This window comes from Mercenaria mercenaria, chromosome 10 (genome assembly GCF_021730395.1).
Source record: "Mercenaria mercenaria strain notata chromosome 10, MADL_Memer_1, whole genome shotgun sequence".
Taxonomy (NCBI): Eukaryota; Metazoa; Mollusca; class Bivalvia; order Venerida; family Veneridae; genus Mercenaria; species Mercenaria mercenaria.
The window spans coordinates 69,456,553-69,484,302 of record NC_069370.1 but is presented as its reverse complement, the minus strand read 5'-3'; the positions used below and the strand labels follow the sequence as shown (position 1 = coordinate 69,484,302).

The window sequence follows — 27,750 nt, the reverse complement described above, 5'->3', positions numbered from 1 at the left end:
TAAGTTTGAAGGTGAAGGTCATATAACTATACATAATTAGGAGCAAAGTCATTTATATATAGCTCAGTTTGTAGGTCTTGCCATAAGGTTTCTTGAGCGTGAGTATAAACTAATTGTGTCATTTACGAGGGCTGTAGATCAAAAATGTTGTTTATTATGGTTTTAAGTTTGAAGGTGAAGCTCATCTGAAGATCAATGTCAGCTATATTAGTCAGTTAGTAGGTCTTGCCACAAAGACTGTTGAGTGTGAGTATGAACAAAATCAAGTCATTAATGTGGGCTAGGAGGCAATCTGGTTCGAACATACAGACAGACAGACAGTTGAATCCCTATATGCCAGGGGGAAGGGGGCATAATAACGGCTGCTTATAAGACTTGCCTCCTAATTTTCCCCATTGTGGATGTTTTCAAAGCAACCAATATGTTCAGTGCATTATGTCAACTGTGACAGTGCATACAATTTTGTGGTTTAGGCCAAATCAGATATTTCCTGGAGACCTGAATTCAAGGACTTTTAACTAAGTAGATATGACAACTAATTTATTTGGATTTTAATTTCAACAAGGCAGTCTGAAGGACAGCTAAATCCCCCGCCACTGCTATGGATAGTGAAAGGATAAACCTTTGATTTTAGCTGTGACCTTGACCTTGAACTGACATGGCTGACTCATGAATTCTGCACAAAATCTTGATGAGGTGATCATTTGACCCAAGTTTCATGAAAATCCTTCAAGGGGTTTAGGAGATACAGAGCTGAAACCTTTGACCTTCAGTTGTGACCTTGACCTTGAGTTGACATGGCTGACTCATGAGTTCTTGATGAGGTGATCCTTTGACCCAAGTTTGATGAAAATCCTTCAAGGGGTTTAGGAGATACAGAGTGGACACAAAATGGAAAGCTCAAACCTTCGACCCTTAGTTGTGACCTTGACCTTGAGCTGGCATGGTTGACTCATAATTTCTGCACATCGTTTTGATGAGGTAATCATTTTACCCAAGTTTTATAAAATTCCTTTAAGGGGTTTAGCGGACACGAAATGGAAGGCTCAAACCTTTTGACCTTCAGCTGTGACCTTGACCTTGAGCCGACATGGCTGACTCATAAGTTCTGCATATCGCCTTGATGAGGTGATCGTTTGACCCAACTTTGATGAAAATCCTTCAAGGAGTTTAGGAGATATGGAGCGGACACAAAATGGAAGGCTCAAACATTTGACCCTAAGTTGTGACCTTGACCTTGAGCTGGCATGACTGACTCATGGGTTCTGCACATCGTCTTGATGAGGTGATCATTTGACCCAAGTTTGATAAAATTCCTTCAAGGGGTTTAGGAGATATAGAGTGGACACAAAATGGAAGGCTCAAACCTTTGACCTTGAGCTGTGACCTTGACCTTGAGCCGACAAGGCTGACCCATGGGTTCTGCACATCGTCTTGATGAGGTGATCATTTGACCCAAGTTTTATAAAATTCCTTCAAGGTGTTTATGAGATATAGAGCGGACACAAAATGGCAGGCTCAAAACTTTGACCTCGAGTTGTGACCTTGACCTTGAACCGACAAGGCTGACTCATGGGTTCTGCACATTGTCTTGATGAGGTGATCATTTGACCCAAGTTTCATGAAAATCCTTCAAGGGGTTTAGGAGATATGGACCGGACACGATTTTGTTACGGACGGAAGGACAGACGGAAGGAAAGACGGACGGACGGACGGAAGGACGGACGCAGACCATTCCTATAATCCCTCCGCCACGGCGGGGGATTAACAAATGCAGGGGATGAACAAACTCACAGAAATTCAAGAAAATTAGTTCTCCATGATAAGAAATGATTTTACTATAGTATTTATTTTTCAATTCAAAACATATAGGTTATAGGGCTGTATCTCCTGAACTGTTGTGTCTGTCCCATACAACTGTTTCTCACTTCATTAAACAGACAGTAAGTGCTGATCAATGACCTTTAACATCAGTGCCAATTCCAAGTCAATCAATATACTTGAGATGTACAAGGCTTCCACTGTCTATACTTTAGCTAGAACGAAAGCAAAAAAACACTTTCTTACTGCTTGATTTTGCAAATGTTTCCAGTATACTGTTATCCTGAAATGTTACTCCTCTTTCGTCCCAAGATGATGTTCTTTTTGCTTAAAATATTTCAAATAAAGAATGAAGGACCCATTAATATTTCCATCTTTAAATAGGTCCCCACTCCCCAAAGTTGAAAAACTCTTTTTCATGTGAAGCAGATATTTGATGAAATTGTCAATATAAATTTACAAACAAGATAAAAGAAATGGGAAGAGTGAAAAAAAAAGACTTTTTTTTCTGGCAGGCACTTTAAATATGAAACACAGCTCCACATGCTAAACAACAAATGATTCCTGGTCAAATAAGTTTTGAGATAATTATGTGTAACACAAACTTTTAGGCCCTGAGTGTGTACTTTTGGCTACTGTGAAATCATAATATTGGCGGGTGACTAATCTTCAATGACCTCATGGCTGTGTCCATCTGATAAATCTAATCCCAACAAATAAGTAAAATTTACATTCATTTAAAGTTCAAAAGTTGAAATCAACAAATTCAAATCGCCCAAAAGCAGCAATCATTACCACAACTATGAATTTTTGTATTAATGAAATTTAATGATTTCGCAGTTAGTCAAGGGCCATAACTCTTGTTGAGAGAAATCCCAAACAAAGCCCTAGGTGCATAGCTTTACATGCTGAATATCAATCCTATGTTTCATGTCTCTAAGTCAAATGCTTTTTGGATGTATGCAACACAAACTTTTAAGCCCATTATGCAAATTTTTGACTAAGGAAAGGTCTGTAACTCTGGTCTTACAGAACGAAATCTGTAACAAAACACAGCGTGCTGAATAACAACCTAGGTTACAATGTTTTATGACACAAAGTCAAATACTCTCTTCACCCTCCCCACCCTCTCCCACACACATACACACCAAAGAGACATACTGTGGCTTTTAATGATTGCATGGGAGAAAATTTCTCTCTTCCAAACAGTAAATAAAGCCATAACAGTATTACAACAAAGTTTTCTACACCTTTGTCCTAATAAATCTTTAAAATATATATTATACCACCACTACAAAGGTATCTGAAGACACATTTACCATTTATCACAAGACACATAAATGTGCAGTGTCAAAGATCTCACTATCTAATAAGAGATTAACCCAAAAATAAGATAATACTATATATTCATGTTTCATCAAGATTACAGCATATAGTTTGTTAAAACTATTTGCTGGCGGTTTAAAAAGTTAACTCTTAACACATAATCATTTACACATTTTTGCCTAGATCATTCTGTAATGTTCTGCAAACCAGTGTATAATTTGAAGAAACCTAGGACACAAAATTTGTGAGGACAGCCTCTAAAGAATTTCATTACTTATTATCATTCAAATGAATTTGCCAAAAGACGCTGACATTAAAATTGTCCTCTGTATCAAATTCAATACCAAGTTTAATATTACTAACATATTTTTGAAAATATAGTAGTAAACTTTCATATTTGGCAATATCAAAGTTTATGACCTTGATGGCTGACAAAAAGTGTCCTGCACTGTTAGCAGTACACCAACTAGCTTTTGGAGTGCTCTAGACTACCAGTTGATTCAAGACCTGTAATGTGTTCAATCTTATCACTGTAAGTGAAGAGGTCATGCATGCATTTTGAATTAAATCACTTGCAATATTGTATGTCAAGGTGACTGATAGAAAATGTCGGTTATGTTATAAATGATAACCCTATAAATGGGTAAAACAAGGTTGTCAAATTTACTTTAAATGTGATAGTTATATGCCCACTTGTTTGCTATCTGGTATTATAATGGCCGCTCAAACAAACTGACTGCTCCATATAATTTATAATGGACAGTCCATAGAAACTTTAACCTCTCTAATAAAAAAAGAAAGATTTTTTTCACATAATTATGATACATTCTGACTACCATTCTAGTGATAAGGGTCTAGGACTTGGACCTGTTAATACAGTGCACAATTTCTGAACATCTATGAGATTTGTTGATATAATCTCTTTATTATCAGGTGCATAAATAACTTTTATCCAAAACATGAATTTGAATCTAACGATAATTGAGATATTTTTTGTTAATTAAGTTTGCCTACAAATATATAAAAGTTTAATGTATACAATAAATATCTAGAAAGAAACACAACAATATAAGACATCCTTTCCACACCTATAACGTAATAAAACATATTTGGGTATGATGTCCCTTTCGCGCTTCCGTAGAATCAACATTTATAACACGTGTCATTTTGAAATTAATTGTGAAACATCTCGGTCTGCAGTTTTCAAATACGGAAATATCTGACATCTGAGGCATATACTGACACTTTTAGACGACATCAAAAAGGGCCTTTTTAACCGATTTGATGAAATTCAAAAAAAATCTCCGTAGACCCTTGCTAGCTGATATGTCATGCTAAAGCCCTGTTATATTCGAACTGTGAGAAACTGCTGATTAGCAAATAAAAAAAAATCCATGCACATACTTTTAGACAGGGTGACCTCTACACGTCGTGAATCCTGAACATAGACCAATACAAATGCGACTACCAGTTTTAGGTACTTTCATTTTCTTTATTTCCGGGAAAAGCTGATGGTCGTCTCATATTTTCTGTGTTTCAAAAACATAAGTATGCCTCATTTTGACCTTGGCCTTTGACCTTATGACCCCTAAAAGAAAACAATAGAGGTCATCTACTGACCACAGGTAATCATTCTATGAAGATTAAAGACTTTAGACCAAGGCATTCTTAGTTTTTTTGTCTTTTTTTTGTAGTTTTTTTTTTATTTAATGTTGCACCGACACATGATAGGTCATATGGCAACTTTCCAGCTTTAATGGTGGAGGAAGACCCCAAGTGCCCCTCTGTGCAATATTTCATCACAAGTGGGCACCTGGGTAGAACCACCAACCTTCCGAAAGCCAGCTGGATGGCTTCCTCACATGAAGAATTCAATGCCCCGAGTGAAGCTCAAACCTACATCGATGAGGGGCAAGTGATTTGCAGTCAGCGACCTTAACCACTCGGCCACGGAGGCATTCTTTAGTCATTTGTTTTCACTTTCAAGGCCATTGTGGCCTTGACCTTTTACCCTAAAACAATTGGGACCACCTACTAACTACCGGCAATCATCCATTGAAGTTTAAAGACAGTAGGCTATATAGTGTTCTTCAGTTATTGAGTATAAACAATTTTCAGTATCAAGATCACTGTGAAATTGACCTTTGACTTACTGACCCCAGAAACAATAAGGGTCAACTACTGACCACAGGCATTATTCATCCAATGAAGTCTGCTAAATGTAGGCCAAAGCGTTCTTTAATTACTGGGTGAAAACTGTCTTCAATCTCAAAGTCAGTATGACCTTGATTTTCGGCCTACTAACACCCAAAACAAGAGGGGTAATTTGCTGACTACAGGCATTTGACGATTGTAGGCCAAAGGGTTCTTCAGTTATCAGTTAAAAACCAATTTTCAGCTGATGTTTGACCTACTGACCCTATGTGGGTCACCTACTGACCACAGGCTATCCCCCTATTAAGCCCGACACAGTAGAACAGGGCGTTCTTCTGTTATAAATCAGAAATAAATTTCAGCTCAAAGTCACTGCAAACTTGATAATGTGCAACCAATACCAAAATCAATTGGGGTCACAGCGTTCGACACTAACTTTTTTGCCAGGTATCCCGGAGGAATACCTGCTGGGAAATTAAGGAATCCCTGCTGAAAATTAGGAGTCCCTGATAACAAAATGTGGTAAGAACATGAAAAAACTAAAATCTAACAAACACAACTGTTTACAGTACTACATGTATTTTATTTCCACTTTATTTCCATTTTACATCAATGACAACAATAGCTTGTATGACTTTTGCTGTTAAAGAATAATGTCATTTCTGTCCAAGTCCTCTTCCCCCTCATCTTCACTACCATCGCACTCCTCTGCCATTTGTTGTAGTTCGTCTAAATGTATGCCGCCTAGTTCATTCCCCCTTATAACCCCCTTATTTGTAATCATTTTTTTGACATAAAAAAAAATTCCGAAAAGTCTCCCTAAATAAAAAAAAAATTCAAAAAAAAAAAAAATGTTCCAACCTACCTACCCTAATTTTTTGAGCATGTTACCAGATACAAAGATTTTTTAGGCCTTATTAATGCAACTCCCACAGACTTTATCTAAAACTAGTACATTGGTCATAAAAGATTTTCTTAAACATTTCATATTTTAGTTGTTTTATTTTGCACATTGCCTAAAAGTGGGTGGGGTTTAGTGTTTGCATGCTTTTATTATCAGCAAATTCTTCTAAATAAGAGCTGCTTTGGCAACAGTGATCATATTTTTCGTAAATGCAGACGTTTTATTGGCTTTTTATTTTAGTTTGTACTAGAAAAATCTTGTAAGAAATGATAAAAATGTTCGAAAATGTCGGTCTAGAAAACGAGTGACAAATACGAAAAACAAAAGTAACAGTTAAAGTTCTTGAAAAGATAACTGTTTTAACTTTATTTTCTCATCATCACCACGTATAATTTCTGCTTATTTAATTTGTTTTGCCCAAACAAAGCCTCGGCAATGATAATAAATTTGTTATAGACCGTATCGGCCGACCGGCTCATGTAATCGTATCGAGCACACAAAATAATGGTACAAACACGATAATCTAAGGCTGCATTGTTTATCAATTAACTTGTAAACATTGATCAATAAACACCTTTGATAATGACAAGGCATATTGTACTAAATACAAACCGCGAGATAAGCACGTGTCATTTGGCGCGTGGCGTGACTGACATCTGTCGGTAGCTAATTAACATACGACGCTCCGCCTACTGCCATATTTCCGCTTGTGCCGGTGAACAATATTGAAATTCGCTGGGATTTTGACTGACAGGGGGCAGAACTATCGGACTTGGAACGCATCTAAGTAAATTTCCGCGAGTCAAGCCGACGCACGTGCCGTAATTTATGCGGGTAAAATACGAGTTTTTCTCGATTTTCGTGGGTCAAAACCCGGGACCTCGGGTCAACTGAACGCCCTGGCTTAGCAAAAGACCGATGTTTGAGCGAACAAGACTGGGGAATTTCATTTTTTAGAATCATATTTTATCTGAAAATCAAGAGTCCCGACGGAACACCGAAATTGTGAACTTTAGGATCCCTTGCGGATTTTTGGTGTCCTCGGGATCCCGGGACACCGTTAGTGTCGAACGCTGGGTCATCTGCTGGGTAGGACCAAACTGCCTACCAAGTTTGAGTTTTCTGCACAGAAGATAGTATTCTTCAATTTATACTGATCAGAAACCAAAGCTATGGACAGGTAAGTGGTCACACCCAGCCAAATCATACACAAAGCTATGGACAGCCTGATTATTATATGCCGCCCCTTTCAGGACATAAAAAAACTATATTATGTCTGGAAAAATGGAATTTAAAATTTTCAATAACTAAAACTTCATTTTGCATGATCAATAAAATCTTAATTTTAAGGTAGACAGCTTTTGGTAAAAGTACATGATCAATAAAAAGTTTAATTCACATACTACACTGACGAGATATGAAAACGCATGTGTATGTACTGAACATTTCAAGGTGATGCTTTTTGTAGAAAAAGATATATTCTGGCAATTATGTTTGTTGCGTTTTCATATCTCATCAGTAATACATGTAGTATAGGTAGAGACTGCTTTTGGTACTATAGCACAAGGACATGTGTTGGGAAATAGATTTATACTGTAATGTTCAATAATCCACTGTTTGTGATTTATAGGTTTTAATACTGTTTGCCAGAGTGTGGTAGATAATAGAAAGGTACATCATCAGGGGCGGCAAATTCATTTGTCCGTATTGCCCAGGTTGTCCCAAAGCTTGTATGGACAAGTGAAATTTGACCAGAATTTACTATATAACTATCATACGGACAAGTAAAAAATAGCAACAAGCAAGTCAAAATCAGATTTCGCCGCCCCTGATCATATGCAACCATAACTATCATCAACTAAGGTTAAAATCGATAAAATCCTATGTGCAGTCTTAGTTAAAATGATAATGAACTTTTATTAATGATTCATTACTGTTTTCCCTTCTAATTTTAGCGCTATTCAAGTGTTAGCATTTCCTGAGAATGGCCAAATCTCTCACACTGGCAAAACTTGTGGCCTAACCCTTTGCTTTTAAGTAAGTTGAATTAATCATACCTTTATAAATGTGTTAGAATAAGTTTGCCATTTCCATTCCAAAAGATCATCTGAGAATTTGCATTTAAATTTGAAACAACTGTTAGCTCATTTCTAGCTGTGCTATTAATACAGTCAAACCTGTGTTAAGCAGCCAGTCAAGGGAAAAGGCCAAATTGGCTTCTTAAGACAGGTCACCACTTCATGCAGGTCCTGATTTTGTGGGAATGCATACCATAATGAATTCATTATACTGGATGTATGATGTACTCTTGTATAGAAGCTGCTATTAGTAGTAAGAGACATATAATAACAAGAAAGTAAATGGAACACAGTTTTCATACATTTTAACACTATATATATTCAACTTTAAGTGAATTATGTTCCAAACATTAATGTATACAACAGACAAACTAGAAGATACTTTTGTTGAAAAGCGCATGTCTCCCCCAATGCATCTATAGCAGTAATAGGCAATGAGTCAATAGGTGACAGAAGCAAAAGTCCAATATACACCGATGGTTGGCTGCAATTGGGTTCATCTACTCGGCAGTTTCAACGTTCTGGGCTTTGTGTGTACAAAGTACTAGAGATCAATCAATGACACAAATATCAGGGGTTGATTTAACCACTAGCCTGCTAGCCCGTGGCCAGTTGATTTTACCTCGGGGTCCGCTATACATCCAATAAGCTAGCCCATCGGGCCTGCTGAAAATTATTAAGAGTTACCAAAAATAAAAATATCGGCTTGCAGATTTATGTTTTTGTTTCGTTCTGTTAGAAAACTTTCAATGCTAAAGTGCGAGATAAATTTACAAGTTATATTTAACATCCAGCTGATTCGCTGGAGTATTGGTCGATCACGAGAACTGAAAAAATACTGGAACTAACGGTAAGTCAAAGCGCTTGCCAAGATTTAAAAAATATAATAAGAGGGTCATGATGACCCTGAACTGCGAACCTGAGTAACATGAGCCACATGTTTAAAATGGCATTCTGATCAGGGCTCCAGATAAGATGCGTATTCGCGTAAATTACGCGTTGAAATAATGCATATACGCATGTCTGATAATTTTTAAGCGTATAAAAACGTATATGAAATTACAGAAACGCACCTAATGACTTTTTACTAGTGTAAACAAAATCTGAATCGTCTGGATGCTTTATGTAACAGAGCATGGTCGGCATTAATTCTTCCACATTGAACGTACACATGCATTGAATGGTACTCTATAAACCTAGGTTAAACAATTTTTTTACACTCAATGCCTGCGTATATCAAATAGTTGGGAATTAATATTGATGGTACGGTAGCGTATTTTAAAGCGGTGTCGATTTCAAATATCTAACTTTCGGTGCGGTGTAAACAACAAAAATGTCTCTTTCTATGAATGCAAAAGTGAACAAATGCTCTATGCATTCTTTAAACCAACAAAAATTATCCCCAAAACATAGCTAAAGGTATATTGAATATTCTATTGGCTTCGGTAGAAAGTGTGAAGCCAAAGCAAGCCAAGGGAGAAAAAAGAAGCAAAAACTTAAATGCTGAATTGAAACTGAACTGCAAACAAATGCATGGGTGTTACACCAAATAAATATGTTATAAAACTGATTTCTGGTTTTTTCACATTTACAAATTTTCAGGAGTAAAATTACTCCTAGTCAACTTCAGATTTTACCATTTTACTCATTCACAGCAGGCCCTTCCCCAGCCGCATAAGGCGCCGCGCTACCGCGGCGCTTAAAACACGAAATACAGCTTCCCGCAGCGCTTAAATATCCCGCGCGGTGCCTCAATTATTAGCGCGGCGTCTTAAATCAGTAAGCGATTTCATCCCCGTGAGATACCTCATGTGTAGTGTATATGTAATTTCCCTGTTGACATGCCTCGACGACTTTTTTGATCAGCAAATTACGTCACGGCGAGTGCACACAGGTAATGAGAATCAATGAAGTGTTAAAACTAATTGATAAATAGTATGGATGCTGTGAAATGTCAAAAAGGGGTGCGTAAGCGGCCAGCTGATTACCAAGCACGTGAAAAGTGCCCTAGATTTCTTTGTGCAAAATTTAAATTAGACCGTTGTTTAGTATAATAACAAGTATATATCAATGCAGTTTGATTCTACTGTAATTTAAACTAGAAAATGCACAAATTTTAATGAATATCGAAAGTAAAAGTAAGTTTAGAATGACCGTTCACGAGTCTTATTACTCCCGATGTCGTATGCAATTTTTCCGTATTTCCTTCAAAAAAAGCTGACAGTCGGTGTATTTTTTTACGATGAGAAACATCAAAATTTGTGGAACTATCTCTGGTTTACCCTAGTAGGTCATGTAACTGAGTAAAAACTACTTTCGGACAACTTTCCGAAAGTGTAACAGTATCCGGATAGTATATTTTGGATATGCGTTTTAGTAAACTTTAAACTGACTGCAATAGCACTTTTCTGTTAATGAAATATTGATGAAAGACCTGATCGATACAACATGACTTTTGATAATTATTAGTTTACAATATGGCCTGAAACAGGCCTTTAACTATGTTGTTTACAACATGATCTTGGTTTCAAGATTATATAAGCTAATATATTAAGACCCTCCACTATTTCATATTCATATGAATAAGTTGACATTCTTGGTGACATTTTTTAAGAGAAAGGCTTGAATGGTTTAACCTAAACTATAAAGTAAGTAAAAAACCTTTGTAAACTTTGTTACTGGTTTTTGGAAGATTTACCACTTAAATTTATTCTGTGACATTTCCATTAAGTGTGCAATAAAGATAAATGGAATACATATTAACTATAGACATCTAGAAAGGCAACTACTGCTATGATAACTTTTAGGTTGAAAAGAGCACCCTGCCCCTTTCGGACAACACTCTGTCCCTTTTTGGCAGCACTCTGACCTTTTTGAGCTGTAGAAATAACGCTATAGTTATTATGATATATTGATGGTTATAACATTATGTGAAAATGTAGAAGTAATGAAATACATGTTGTTGTGTTTTTTTGCATATGGTATACTTAAAAAAGCACAATTTGGGTTCGATTTAAAAAAAAATCGAACACGGGAGGGGGTACCCCTCCCGCACCCACCCCTTATCCCGCCACACAAGCTTTACCCCAGCGCCTTAAAAAATTTCTGGGGAAGGGCCTGCACAGAAAATAGGATGAGTAAATACTCATAGGCCAAAAAAAAATTATCTGGAGCCCTGCACTGACGCTAAAATATGAGAAAGTAGGTCAGTAGTAATTTACGATTTCTTTTCTTCATATTTTCATTCTCAAATATCTATTTTAAATGAATGACCGTTTTAAATGACACTTAATTTTAACCCTTTCCCACATCGATACGTTTATCACCGTATCTATCGATTACCAAACAGAAACGTTTTGACCCGTGTCTATCGGTTCCCCGATAGAAACGTATTATACCGATTAACGGCCATTTGAACAGAATCGTTTTATCCCGTGTCTCATAATCAATCGCTTTATTTTCGTCCTTTCCTAAAGAAACAAATTCCGGATGTTTACTAACTCAAAATATGGGATTTCGTAATCATTATTTATGTACAAGATCATGTGGTTACTATTTAAATTTATCGAGTACTTTGCAAAGAAAGACACCGGGGTTTTTTCCTACATGTGCACGACGCTACGTCACGGAAAATTACTGAGAGAACTGCTTGCAACTGGCCGTTTCGCGGGCTTTCCTCGTTCTAAAAATAACAACCATTTAACATCAAAGTATTTTTAAATGTGTTAGGTCATGAAGGTCACGCGTGATACATGCAGATTTCCCCTAAACAACAATTTGTGTATACGATGGCTTGGAATTTATGGCCTTACATAACGGGCAGTGTTAATCAAAACAGAAGGACCACGGCTTTCAAATATTTTATGACACCCCAAGAGTTAATTGCAGCGGAAGTCACCCGTGATGTACCGACATTTGATCATCAAAATATTACGTAATATTATGCTAAAAATATTTTATTTTTTAGCACAAGAATACTGTAGTCGGTTACGAGTCTCGATCTCGGCGATCTTTTTGCACTTTCAGAAATTTTACGATCCGTTATTTTTGTAGTGTTATTCAGTTTGATGGTTGTTTTTTTTTTATATAAATACTTACTGATTCCGATTCGGAAGATAAGTCTATTAACTATAAACCAAACTTTCAAACATCAAAATGAAATTGTACATGAATTTCAATGTGAAAGTAATCCAAAACAGAATTTTATGCCTAAAAATATATATTCCCGTACTTTAACACCTTATATCTTCGAAACTCAAAGAGAAACTACAATAAATTTTGTACCATCGGAAAGAGAATTTAAATTGCTTTAAACTTTATATTGACAAAAATAATGTTAAACTTACAGAAAATATTAAAATAATGACATTTTTAACATAAGTGTGTGTAATCACAAGATAATGCCAACACCTCTGTTCAGATAAGACAGTCACCTTTATCAGCCATATACCGATTATTGATTATCACTTATCAGTGTTATGTAAAAGAGGTTACTTTGGCTTCTGTTCTGTGTGGTAAAGGGTTAATAGCGGCGTAGTGATGTTCAAAACCTTTAGAAAAACACTAAGATATGATCAGTTTTATTTAAAGTCGGCAAGAAGCAGAGTTCTGCCGAGGATTTCAGCATGATGGGCCATGGCCCATCTACCTTGAAAACATGGGGCCATTCTGGAACTTTTTGAGCCATTAAAAAAACAGTTTTGTACAAATGCAAGTCCAAATCTTTGGTTTATTGTCTAACACTTTCTATCAGCATAAGTGCTATAAAAGCATACCATTTAAGTTTCAAGTTTCTAACTGATCGAATCCCTGGCAGGATGATTTTGAAAGCCATCAGTAGGAAGTCATGCTGAAAATTTACAACCTAAATTCGACCACAGGTAGTATTTTCCTTCCAGCAAAATGAAACAGCACTAAACGTTTACTGTAGTTTCATTACAACATGGCAAACATAATACACCCAAAATTCAAGTCTGGCAACAAACACTTAAATCAACATGGCAGATCAATATACTGTAGGTACACTTGCCTAAATTGGCACCTAAATTACAGGGGGTAGGGTAAAGTAAATGGCAGTCAAAAGTTAGTGCATTATCTAAAGAACTATATCATGTGCTCAAATACTCAAGAGAACCAGGGTGTCACATCTGCTAGCCTGTTATGCTGTAGTTTCGATCCCCTTAACACTTCCTTCTGCGCATGCACATTAACAAAGACATGTGCGAGGGTCAAAATTAGGTCAAAGTATATTTTGGGCATTCCTTCAAAGATATAAATAGCTTAAAACACAAAGAAATATAAAATATATAAGTTATGCATACATAAAACCAGCCATGTCATCGGTCTGAATCACTAAAAAGCTTTCTTGTTAATTTGCACCCTCTGAATGCATATGTGTAGAAAGTCTTGTTTAACGTGAAAAATTAGTATTTACCGCACAGTTCACTTTGTTCATTCCATCCTGAAGCCACTTGTATGTAGAATTGTAAAATAACTATGTACAAACTGGAAAGAGTAACTTTTTAAAAACACATGTCAACTGGATGATTAGTTTCTGGACGAAGAAATTAGTTTTAGGCACTGCAGCCTTATTTCGTTTGACCCTCTATAAGACACCAATTAGTTGGTTGAAAAATCAAAAATACTGGCATTATGCAACAAAATGTATTATTAAACAAGATTCAAAGCAAAATCAAGAAATTCAGAGTCAAAAGAGCAGGTGCGCGGACAATTGCATGACCCAACAACCCGCGAAAACGTCAGCCGCTCGCGTCATTTTGCATTAAAAATGGCGGACCAGTAAGTATGAATTTAACGGTAATATACGGGGTTTTTGAAAGGGAAGCAACTACTGGCTGAAAAATCAATACACACCTGCAAGAGTACGGTTGCGTGGAAGAAAGTTTAGCGAAAATTAAATGGAAACTTCAACGATTTAATGGCAAATAATCGGGAATTTAGATGAAATTAAGGTCGAATATATACTGTGTCAACCATTTGTTTGATGATTTATCTGCTTTTTGAGCATGTTGAGTGATAAATTTGCGTTTTACGTTTAGGTGAATCTTCGACGTATCGAACGTAACCGGTACTTGGCTGATGTCAGATGCGTCTCGTGCGTTATTTCGGAAAATGCTTAGGGATCGAAACCACAGGAAGGGTCGAATTGACAAGAAGCAGGCATACATTGATAGCTGTCACATATGACAATGTATTATATAATTGCTAAGCTTTTGACACTCCAAATATTTCAAATTGCTTAGAAAATGAAAAAAAATGTTGCAAGGACAGGCATCATGATTGCATTGTCAAAATAATTTAATAATAATATGCTTCACAATTCTGGCAGTAAGCATGTGTTAAGCAATAAACATTTAGTGCAAAAGATATATAAATACTGATATTGGCTTAAGCAAGAATAGGTAGTAGACAAGGAAAGATGCAGGTTTTTTAGTAATAAGAAAAACCTCATGAAAACATAGTACTGCTACATAAATGGAATTTATAAAATTTTCTAAGTATCAAAACTGAAGGCGAATAGGTTCCTAACATGTTCTATCTCTGCTGTAAACAGTGAAACAATCACAACTGATAAATTCGGCTTGTAAAGATTTTTATCATACAAAGTCCTAGGCGTTTGAAAATAGGTTGTGTTTGAAAATAGGTTGTGTGGGGATAAAACACCCAAAGTTAAATTCATTCAAAAATTATCACCAGACGCTTAGTAAAACCCCTCCAGGCCAGCGTAGACGTACCAGACGGCTAGAATGCAAGCTTGGTAACTGACTACCGGACCGCTATAAACAACAACAAAAAAATCACACTTTTCTGGGTCGAAACGGAACGGGACGAAGCAGTGCTTAATTGTAAACAAAAATATATTTCACGAGTCTCAGATCATTTCATCTAATCAAAAACCAACAAACATACCAATTTCCAGATCCTACGATACATATTCGTTTCTTTTCTGTCATTTTGAGTCTAAATTCTCCAAAACAACCCAATGACAAGACTAACGCTTTGCGATAAGAAATAGCCTAATCACCGCCTTGAACGCATGAGAAAAACAAGCTGTAAAATTTGCAAATGCGGAATTCCGCGAAATAGTGTTACAATTAAAACAAACATGAATCAATATAATGTTTTCCGTATTAATTTGTATCTTATATCATTTCATATTCAAAAACTATCTTTTAACTTTGATATTTGCATAATTTAATGCAAAAATTTTGCACGATAAGGTCACAGACCACAAACACGCCGGACTAGGTTACATTCTACCAATTCAATTCCTTATTTATTTCATATTAATAACAAAACATTCAGACCTCATTTTCAGCACTTTAGAGCATTTCAATGATATGAAAACCATACATGGTCATTTAGTATAGCATGTCTTCTTATCAAAAATAGAAAAATATTGACATGTTATGTTGTATATAAGAAAAATAATCTGTTCTGACAAACATCACCCTCTAAAAATTCCCCCATGAAAACAGCCGTTTAGCAATTACGCGTAGGTAGACATTTTTCGCAAAGAATAAAACTTATTCCAGGAAATTTACAATGAAAATGGTCTAGATCTATTCTCAATACAATTAGCAATAAACATAAGCCAAAACTTTAACTGTCACCTCCTCATGTCACACATTATACCAGATTTCATCCATAGCATGGAACTACATTTTGGACTACTTCACCCGATTTGTGTACGTTTCAGTCGGACTAGTTGCTTGCGCATCATTTCTGTACACAAGTCAAGTCAATGTTTATTTACTGTCGGTAGATGAAATAACATTATAAACATAAGCTATGTATAGCTTTTGACCGACATATTCATACATAGAAATCAACATGTTAAATTACACATTTTACATATATAAAATCTATCATAACTGATATAAATTAAGAGCTGAAAGACAGTACATCTCGAAAGACAAAGGTAACAAGTGAATGAAGTATTGCCATGCAATACAAAGTCCCCTACTGGAAGGCACCTAATTTTCTCTACTGCAGTATAACATAATGAACTGATATCTGTCAATGATGTATAAACAATATTGTACTACATATACAATATGTTATAACAACAAACTTGAATTAAAATGTGCATATATAAAAACCCACAGTTGTTTTCATATTAAATTTTTTTGGCAGATTATAAAAATGTTATCATGTAAGTTATTTATAGTAACAACAAAGGGAAATTAATCTTTAAAAAAAATACATAATATAAGTCCACAAGAAACTCTTTACCAGGTAGAGATAGGTCAAAATACACCTATAAATTGGATGTAACATGCATGCTGTACCACAGAACAGTGGTCTCGATTTTTCTCTACCGCCAGTAATAAAAAAGTTACAATAAAATCTATTTATAGTAAAAACAAAGGGACGTAATTCTAAAAACAAGGGTGCCTCATGGTGGTGAACATTTGGTCCAAGTTACATCAAACCCCCCATGCATGAAGAAGAAATGTTCCGTACAAAGTCATTCTTGAATTTGACCTTTGACCTCTAAATATGACCTTGACCCTAGACCTAGGGACATGGTTCTTGCGCATGACATGTTGTCTCATCCAGGGGAATATTTGTGCCAACTGATATCTAAATCCTACTTTGCATGACAAAGTTATAGACCGGACAGGAAAAAAATCCTCTTGACCTTTGATCTCAAAGTGTGACCTTGACCTTTAAGCTAGGGTACTGGGTGCTGCGCATGACACGTCGTCTCACCATGGGAAACATTTATGCCAAGTAATATTGTAATCCCTTGATGGATGACAGAGTTCTGGATCGGACAGGGAAAACACCTTATTGACCTTTGACCTCCAATTGTGACCTTGACCTTTGAGCTAAGGGTCTGGGCTTTGCACATGACATGTTGTCTCATCATGAGGAACATTTGTGCCAAGTAATATTAAAATCCCTTCATGGATGGCAGAGTTATGGACGGGACAGGAAAAAAACTCTGTTGACCTTTGACCCCCAATTGTGACCTTGACCTTTGAGCTAGGGGTCCGGGATTTGCGCATGACATGTCGCCTCATCATGGGGAACACTTGTGCTAAGTGATATTAAAATCCCTTAATGAATGTCAGAGTTATGGACCAGAGACGAAACAGACCCTGTTCATGCTATGTTAACACTTGACTGCTAAGTGTGACCTTGACCTTTGAGCTAGGGGTCTGAAAGTTGTGCATGACACATCATCTTATTATGAGGAAAAAGCCTTGTTGACCTTTGACCTCCAATTGTGACCTTGACCTTTAAGCTAGGGGTCCAGGTTTTGCGCATGACACGTCGTCTCCTCATGGGGAACATTTGTGCCAAGTAATATTAAAATCTCTTCATGGATGGGAGAGTTATGGACCGGACAGGAAAGAAGCCCTGTTGACCTTTGACCTCCAATTGTGACCTTGACTTTTGAGCTAGGGGTCTGGGATTTGCGCATGACACATCATCTCATCATGGGAAACATTTGTGCCAAGTAATACTAAAATCCCTTCAAGGATGGGAGAGTTGTGGACCGGACAGGAAAAAAGCCCTGTTGACCTTTGACCTCCAATTGTGACCTTGACCTTTGAGCCAGGGGTCCGGGTTTTGCGCATGACACGTCGTCTCATCATGGGGAACATTTGTGCCAAGTAATATTAAAGGTCCATTACTAAGGGAAAGTGAGTTGGCAATTTTTTTCATAGCCAGTGCATAGACTTCTGCAAGACACTAAATAATGAAGATTGGCAGGTCAAATTTACAGAAGGTTTTTGGAACTCAAAGAAATGTATGTGTATTATGTTGAAATTTCAATGAATCGACAGAATGACCCCCCCAGGTCTTTTTAACATTCTTCATACTTCATAGAAAAATAATTGTACATATACTGCGATTTATTTCGAATTTTTACATACCAACTTTCATTTTCCAATAAAATGAAATAGTTTCTGTGCTTTTTAAAAGAAATTAAAATGTTCACTTTCCTTAGTATTGGACCTTTAAAATCCCTTCATGGATGACAGAGTTATGGACCGAACTTGCGGACGGACGGATGGACGGACGGACGGAATGACGGAAAAGTGCATTCCTATAGTCCCCGAAACTGGTTTTCAACCAGTAGGGGACTAATACGCACTGAAGAGTACTATTTGTTTAAGAGTATGGAAATAAAATTTCTAATTCATTGGTTAAGTAAATAAATAAAATATACTGTATCTATATAATAAATTACTAATCTGAATAATAAATAACTAAACTCAAAATATCTAAGCACATGCACATGCAATGACAGAAATGGATAAAAAGCTTAAAATAAAGTACAAGCTGTTTGCAAGTAAGAACTTAAAGCATACACAACAAAACAGCCTTAAAGCACATATTTATTCAATATAAGAGAACAGATAAACATCGAAAGACTAGAAATCAAGACTCAGACATAGTCAAAATTAATAAATAAAGCAGACTAACACAAGCTAAGGCAATGCAGGTTTACTGGCAAAATGAACATGAGCAGCTCTCTCCGTTCCATACACCAATCAAATTTTTAAAGTTATTGTAATTGACCTCATCCCTAAGGTGTTGTGGCAATGAGTTCCAGAGTTTAGGTGCATAGGACCGGAAAGAGTTGCTACCATAACTGGTTGTTCTTACCTGAGGAATATTAGCTACATTTGTGTACCTAAAATTGAAAGAGTGAGTTTTAATATTAACCAAGTCATTTAAATAGGTCGGTCCTTGTTTATGAATAATTTTGTGAGTTTCTAGTGCCGTGGTTCTAATTCTTCTTAATTTTAACGTTGGAAGTTTGGATTTGGTTAGAAGTAAAAAAAAAAAAAAAAACAAGGACAAATATCAAACAGGGAATGCCACGTACCAAACTCGCAGCCTCCCCAAAACGAAACCTACAGCACGCAGACGTGCACACCACAAACACACACACATACACGTGCACACACACAAAGCCAACACACGAGGACAAAACGAACAAACAAAGGAACACACACACATACACGCGCACGCACACAAAGCCCACACAAGAGGACAAAACGAACAAACAAAGGAACACAGTGGGGCACTGCCTTGGAACGGTCAGTGGCAAAAACACCACTGGGGAGCTTAAACCGGTTTATGGTGCGCACCCAACCTCACTCTTACCCCCACCATGTTTCAAAGACACGGGACAGTGTAAATAAAAGTAATCCCCTCCAGGTGAATCTCTAACACACGTAATGGAAACAAAAAGGCATGGCATGTAAAACACAAACATGCTCGTGTATAAAAATATAAAAAGCAAACCTTTAGAACCAAAAACGTATTACTCAATGGCTTTTCAGAAGACAGAGCAACAAGAGAAACACCCTTAAGGGCCCGACGAGACAGGCCAGAAGACAGATATCAAAACAGTTCAGTCCTGGTAGGATTTAAAAACTGCTTATCATAGAGTCCTCCCCCTCTTCCGTTTGGTTAGAAGTAAATCATAATCTGATATATAATCAACATAGATGAAGCGCAGCGCTCTTTCCTGGATCTTTTCTAGATTTTTAGTGTATACTTCACCAAAAAAAATGCCAAGTAAGGGGGCAATAGTTAAAATTTGATCAAATGAAAGAGTAATAGATATTTAATTTGCCTAGTTTACATAAGTGTTTCCCAATTCTCTTTAAAACATTTAACTGCCTTGAAGCCTTTTCACAGATGTTAGAGATGTGGGTGTCAAATTTTAGTTTGAAGTCAAAAGTTACACCTTTACCAATGGCAATTGCCTGAAATTTATCTGGATTGGCTTTCATATGGTTGTCTGAGAACCATTTTATTAAAGATTGACTATCTGACTCCCAAGAGTTAACAATGTTTTCTATATTTGTGTCACTGCAGGAAAGGGTGTTATCATCCGCATAATTATACAAGTCACACTTATGGACGAAATAAAAAAATGTCATTGATGAAAATGTTAAAAAGTATGGGACATAGAATGTAACCTTGAGGAACACCTTTATAAATATCTTTGAAAGTACTTAGATGTGAACCAAGTTTGACACATTGTTTTCTGTTACTAAGATAGTTTGATAGCAAACCTAGTGCTTCATCCGAGACACCATAACAGCTAAGTGTCATGAGTAAAAGGTCACGGGGGAGGCAGACAAAGGCTTTTGACAGGTCCATTAAAATTGCAGCAACATACTTATTATCATCTAGAGATCTTTTCCAGTCCTCAGTTATTTTAGGGATGGTATTTTGACAACCATAACTTGGCCTAAAAGTGGATAGGTATGAATTAAAATGTCTGTTAAAAAATTCCATTAGCTGGGTATTAATTGACCTTTCAAAGATTTTGGACATAATTGGTAGTATACTAACAGGCCTATAGTTGCCTTTATCAAGTGTACTATTTTTCTTGTGAACAGGGGCAACCTGGGCTATTTTTAAGCAATCAGGAAATGCTGAAGTTTGGAAACTTAAGTTTACCGTATTTGTAATGGGGTCTACAACCGAAGATTTGGAGTATTTTAGAAGTTTAGCAGATATGCCATCATGCCCAGTAGCCTTTTTTGAAGACAATTGGTCATTTTGCTTACTAATAAAAGAATTACTGACAGGCGTAAAAGAAAATGTTTTATCTGACTTTACATTCTAACGAATTGAATTTAAACTAGGGTGATTATCACTAATTGGAATTGAGTCCTTACCTATGTCATTAGCCACATTGACAAAGAAATCGTTGAAAATATCACAGACCTGGGTTTGATCGTTTATAAGTATATTATTTTCACAGAGAATTGTATCCTTTTTTACATTTGTACCTTTGTTTGTTAGAAATGTTTTGACAGTGGGCCAGAAAGACTTATTTTTGCAACCACCGACACACCTTTCTAAGAAATATCTATTAACTGATTTTCTTTTAATGCTAGTTACCAGATTCCTTTGTTTTCGATACTTTTCCCAGTTTTCTGGTCTTTTGGGATCATTGATTTCAACTCATTTAGATTTGAAGATTGAATACTGCTTAAGCCAGTGCTAGGGGGCGTGGGCAGCGTTGCATTTTCTATTACTGCTCATAAACAGACTCAATCAAACCGAGTCTGCAATTTTCACTGTTTGCATTGTTCTCGGTGCTTCCGAGGGATCTACTTTCCAGATTTTTTTTTTTTTGTTTATATACTTATTAAATATATTTTGCAGCATGCGTTTTTTATAACTTGCCTGTTTCAATAATTTATTCATATATGGCACTGACTGATGTAAAGAGCGCTTACGCTTCAAAGGAGCATGTTTATCTGCTACACTTACAAATGTCTTACTAAAATTATTATAAACGGTATTTACATCATCTTCATTATGACTCAGGTTTAAAAAGTCTGACTGCAAGTCTAAATTAAATTTTTGAGAGTCAAAATTTTTAAAAGATCTGTAGTAGCACCATTTAGTTTTTTCTTTTTACTAGATGCGGGACATACCGATAGCCAATAGCCCGATCTAAACATCACGGCGCATTTTGGTGTACCCACTGGCACCAGATCAAGTTTTAAATGATTTAATTCATGTTCATGATGCTGGTGATCATTTTAGGTATACCAGCTTACTAGAAGTTCCCCGGGTAACAACAACTAGGTATGGTAAAAACAGTTTTAGATATGCCGCTCCGGTTCTGTGGAACTCGCTTCCCGAAAACTTCAAAAAAGATAATCAAACGTTTTATTAAAAGAGGTTACGACCCAACTGTTTTGAGACATACCGCATGTTTAGTGTTCAACCCGTTTACAGTTGGACACTACGCTTCCCTCTTTGATTGCGTCTGACGGAAGAGGGGGAGGACTCTATGATAAGCAGTTTTTAAATCCTACCAGGACTGAACTGTTTTGATATTTGTCTTCTGGCCTGTTTCGTCGGGCCCTTAAGGGTGTTTCTCTTGTTGCTCTGTCTTCTGAAAAGGCATTGAGTACATACGTTTTTGGTTCTTAAGGTTTGTTTTTTATATATTTATACACGAGCATTTTTGTGTTTTACATGCCATGCCTTTTTGTTTTCATTACGTGTGTAAGAGATTCACCTGGAGGGGATTACTTTTATTTACACTGTCCCATGTCTTTGGAACATGGTGGGGGTAAGAGTGAGGTTAGGTGCACCATAAACCGGTTTAAGCTCCCCAGTGGTGTTTTTGCCACTGACCGTTCCAAGGCGGTGCCCCACTGTGTTCCTTTGTTTGTTCGTTTCGTCTTATGTGTTGGCTTTGTGTGTGTGTGTGTTGTTCGTTTTGTCCTTATGTGTTGGCTTTGGGTGTGTGTATGTGTGTGTGGTGCACGCGTCTGCGTGCTGGGGGTTTCGTTTTGAGCAGGCTACGTTTTTGGTGCGTGGCATTCCCTGTTTGATATTTTTCTTTGTTTTTTTTCAGGAAGACATCAAGCTTTAATCAATTCAAAAGCCTGATTTCACATTGGAATGGCCAAAATTGCAAGTGTTCAATGTGTAAACATACCTAGCAGCTTGTTCTACAGGACCGGATGACATTTCTGTCAACACCATACCAGTTTACTACTACTGTATGCTTGTATTTTTATTTTGGCCTTTTACCTTTTGTTTTGCTTGGTAGTTTTGCTATGTTTAGTTGCTTTAGATGTATGCCTTGTTCTCCATGTTTAGTTGCTTTAGATGTATGCCTTGTTATCCACGTTTAGTTGCTTAGATGTATACCTTGTTTTCCATGTTTAGCTGCTTTAGTTGTATACCCTGCTTTCCTTGTTTAGTTGCTTTAGACATATGCCTTGTTCTCTATGTTTAGCTGTTTTAGTTGTATAGCTTGCTTTCCTTATTTAGCTGCTTCAGTTGTATGCCTTGCTTTCTAGTTTTTATCATGTAGTAACTTGCTTGCCATAATATGTTTTGAATGTGCTATTGTCATTACTACACTTTATTATTATGCTATGCTTTGTATAATACTGTGAAGGAGCTGCTGTTCAGTTCACTTCAGATCTGATCTGACGTGATATCTTCGTTTAGCAATTTTTTATTCAGCTTATTGCGACTGTTTTGCCTATCAGTTTTTTATTCCTGATTATCTTAAGCCGTTCTTAGGCCTCTGGTCAAGAGCAGCAGATCTTTTACAGGATTAACCTCATTTATGTGCTGCTACATGCTATGTGATATAACCTTGTCTTTTGTTTTGCAGCTTTCTTACTGTATGTTTTAACTGTTTATCCTTGTTATATATAGTCGGTTAAAAAGCGCTTGCCGCTTATGTTGTATTGTTTTTCTGTCTTGCCAACTTAAAACAAAATTTATCTTATCTTATCTTATCAGAAAGGAAAAGCCATATTGTACATGCTATATCCTACCCTGAACCATGGTTATGAGCGGGAAAATATCCGGTAAATAACATAGAGGTAGTATAGAGAAAAAATACTTAAAGAGAAATTTCTTTCAGAAGATGACACTTCCTTAAAGTAGCTACAGTATGTTTCTGACATCAGAACTAAGTTGACAAAAGCTTGTGAACTGGCGCGTTCTAACTTGCAATCAGCCCAAAACGAAATGAAATCAAAATATGATCAAGTTTAAATCCAGGTAGTAGAGTTTTGGCACTTTTAACTATCCCTGGTAAACCATTACAAGCTGGATATGGTCCTTATACTGTTAAAAAGATGTAAAGTGGTCTGAATTACATTGGTCAGAGGGCTAAGACGCTTTCCTACGGAGGTGAAGGCCCCTGGTTCGAGTCCTGGCTACTGCCATAGCGGCGTGTCCTTGGGCAAGGCACTTTATCACGATTGCCTCAGTCGACCCAGCTGTAAATGGGTACCAGCAAATTGCTGGGGGTAAGGTATATCAAAACCTGTTATTTATGGGGATGTGGTTTACAGACTTCGTAAGATTTTAGGTCATGGCAATTTTCCAATTGTATTTAGTAAAGTCATTAAACGTTTTATTAAAAGAGGTTATGACCCAACTGTTTTGAGACACACCGCATGTTTGGTGTTCAGTCCTTTTACAGTTAGACGCTACGCTTTCCTCTTTGATTGTGTCTGACGGAACAGGTGGAGGACTCTATGATAAGTAGTTCTTAAATCCCACCAGGACTGAGCTATTTTGATTTCCGTCTTCTGGCCTGTTTCGTCGGGCCCTTAAGGAAGTTTCCCTTGTTGCTCTGTCTCCTGCAATAGCATTGAGTACATGCGTTTTAGGTTCTTAATGATTGCATTTATATATACATGAATATATATATAAAAGTTCAATTTGTAAGGAATAAACAGCAGCAGACTTCTGTGTTTTACAATTATTTTAATTCTTCACTGCAAGCGCTTTCAATACATATATCTTCAGGCAGTTTACATTTAAAGCATGAATATATATATATACAAGAGAATTTTTGTGTTTTACATTACATTTGTTTACATTGTCCTGTGACTTTGGAACATGGTCGGGGTAAGAGTGAGGTTAGGTGCACCATAAACCGGTTTAAGCTCCCCTGTGGTGGTTTTGCCACTGACCGTTCCAAGGCGGTGCCCCACTGTTCCTTTACTTGTTGTTTTGTCCTTGTGTGTTTGCTTTGTGTGTGCGTGTGTGGTGTGCGTGTGTTGATCGTGTGCGCGTTTGGGGAGGCTGCGTTTTTAGAACGTGGCTTTTCCTGCTGGATATTCTTCATTGTTTTTAACGGTTCTTAATAAAATTTACCTTTACCTTTATTTTTAACACTCCTTGGAGGCGCAAACAAAAATACTCTAAATATGCTAAAAGAGTACATTGATAGAAAGCGCTCTGTCCCACAACCTCTTAGTTTAATATTTTACCTGTAAGCGTGGGAATTAAAAATTTCAACTGAATATGATAACGGCACTCCCCATGGTCAAATAAAACTTCAGAATTCAGACATTCTACAACACCTGGATGAAAAACATTCATATCTGGAGCCTCAACAAACAACAAAGACATGAGCTGAAACAACTTATCCAGGAATATGAACATTTGTTTCCAGACATACCTACTAGAACTGATAAAATCTTTCATGACATTGAACATACAGATTCTACCCCAATCAAACAACATCCACACAGAATAAACCCAACAAAACAAAAATATATAAAAGAGGAAATAAGATATTTGTTTCACAGTGAGTTCTCCATGCATTCTTGTTCCAAAACCTGACAAATCTTACCAGTTGTGTACAGATTGCAGGAAAGTTAACAGCTTCACAATAACTGGTTTATTTCCTATGCCAAGAGTTTACAACTGTATTGATAAAGCTGGACATGCAAAATTTGTAACGATTATTTTTGTTTATAAAAAGGATTTTAGCTAGTTCCTCTCACAGATAAAGCTAAACATGTTTCAGCAATGGTTACACCTGGATGAATATTTCAGTACAAAGTCATGCCATCTGGAATGAAAAAATCACCTGCAGCAATTCAGCGATTTGTAAATTCCATTATTTCTGGACTTAAAGGATGTCATGGATACATTGACGATGTCATCATATACTATGACACTTGGCAAAGTCATCTGCAGACGATCAAGGATTTCTTCAAAAGAGTCAGTGAGGCAAAGTTGAAAATTAATCTATCAAAAAGTGAATTTTGTAATGATTGTGTTATTTTCTTAGGTCATGATGTGGGACAGGGTCAAGTTAAATCTATAGATGCTAAGGTTGAATCAATCTCTGATTTTTTCAGTTCCAACCAGAAAAGACAACTTATGCGTTTTCTCGGTATGTCTGGATATTACAGAAAATTCTGTCAAAATTCTTCTTCAATTGCTGAACCCTTAACAAGTTTATTTACTAAATATTCAGAATTTATCTGGAATAATAAATGTATAACATCATTTGAAAAATTGAAGGCCGAACTAGTTCCTCTGGCACCATATTTTGAAAAAAACATTTAAGTAAGCAGTAGATGCTAGTGATATTGGTGCTGATAGGGTATTGCGACAAGAAGATAATTCTGGAATTAATCGTCCTGTCTGTTATTTCTCAAAAAAGTTTATCACATCAGAGAAATAACTCTACGATTGAAAGAGAGTGTTTAGCCTTTAAGTCTGGCAATTCAGCACTTTGAAGTATATTTAAGTTCGGTCATATACCCTATTGTTGTCTTCAGTGACCATGATCTTCTTACTTTCATTAAAAATGAAAAATAAAAATCAGAGATTGTTGAGATGGAATATTTTACTCCAAGTGTATAACTTGGATATTCAATATATCAATGGCAAAAATAACGTTATACCAGATGCCCTTTCCAGGATTTGAACCAAGGGTCTTCACTTTATACAACTTAATGTTATTTAGTATTTGTGTTATAATTATAAATCATTCAATTTCTTTTTCATGTATTACGTGTGTTTAATTTATATCATGTAGTAACATTAAAAGAACGTTTTACTACATAAAACTGTCTTTTCCTTCATGTCGGGAGATGTTAGGTACATGTCACCAGATGCCCAATCCAGGATTTGAACCAAGGGTCTTCACTTTGTACAACTTAATGTTACATGTATTTAGTATTTGTGTTATAATTATAAATCATTCAATTTCTTTTTCATGTATAACGTGTGTTTAATTTATATCATGTAGTAACATTAAAAGAACGTTTTACTACATAAAACTTTCTTTTCCTTCATGTCGGGAGATGTTAGGTACATGTCACTCTTCACTATGTTCACTGTATTTATTCTATATTTACTGATAAAATAGAGAAAAGTGGAAACTTCGCAGGTCGCTCAACACGACAAAAACGAAAATGTTGCCGGCTCGGTTTGATTGAGCCTGTTCATGGACGGTAGTGGAAATGCATGCTACCGTCCACGCCCTCTAGCCCCGGGTTGAGCAGAACTCAACATTTACACATGCTAAAAGTACAAAAAGCAATTTAGAGACATCCGCAGATGTAATCAAACGGCGGTGAACACGGAACCTTCAATGATACACGTGTTGAGGCGTGTAATTCCAAGAAGAGCGGCGTTTGATCCCCAGTTAAAGTAAAGGGTTTGCCCCAAACGAGAAAACAATGGGCAGAACTAAACCAACTGGAATTTAGGAAGGGGATCTCAGGTTATGGAGCCTGCGTATCACTGGAACTGTCAAAAGACAAAATTAAAAAGCAGGCACCATATCCAAGGGGTGATTAAACAATACCCAAGGCTATGAAAGCGGGAGTATTGGAACCACCCAGGCCGAAATGGTCATGTTGAGAAACTAAACAGTACCAATAACACGACATAAAAGTCGTGCTGAACGATCTGAGAAGATCGAAATATAACAGCCCTGATCGAATGTACGGGGAGACTTTTTACGGCCGCCACACGGCACTAACAACGCTGCTGTTGATAAAGCCTCTCTAAGTTTGACACATGAAGTATGTTTATAAGTTATTTATAGACTATGGTTTTCTAGAAGGTTCAATTAACTGGGTGTTTACACTATTTCAAAGTATGGGGTATTCAGGATTTTTCCAGAATCTTCTTTTTATTCTTCGTTATATATGA

At 36.6% G+C, this 27,750-nt stretch overlaps 1 protein-coding gene and 1 long non-coding RNA gene across 2 annotated transcripts in view; one reads left to right on the top strand and one right to left on the bottom strand.

The window, feature by feature from the left end:
- The window catches only part of LOC123561342 (glycerol-3-phosphate dehydrogenase [NAD(+)], cytoplasmic-like), a 49,336-nt gene extending 33,993 nt beyond the window's left edge, over nucleotides 1-15,343 (bottom strand). The window contains exon 1 of the mRNA XM_045353635.2: nucleotides 15,214-15,343. Within this exon, the coding sequence (XP_045209570.2) occupies nucleotides 15,214-15,257 (44 nt within the window). The 5' untranslated portion in view covers nucleotides 15,258-15,343. The remainder of the gene's footprint in view (nucleotides 1-15,213) is intronic.
- The window catches only part of LOC128559976 (uncharacterized), a 168,923-nt gene continuing 146,912 nt past the window's right edge, over nucleotides 5,740-27,750 (top strand). The window contains exon 1 of the long non-coding RNA XR_008372843.1: nucleotides 5,740-7,282. This is a non-coding gene — a long non-coding RNA (uncharacterized LOC128559976). The remainder of the gene's footprint in view (nucleotides 7,283-27,750) is intronic.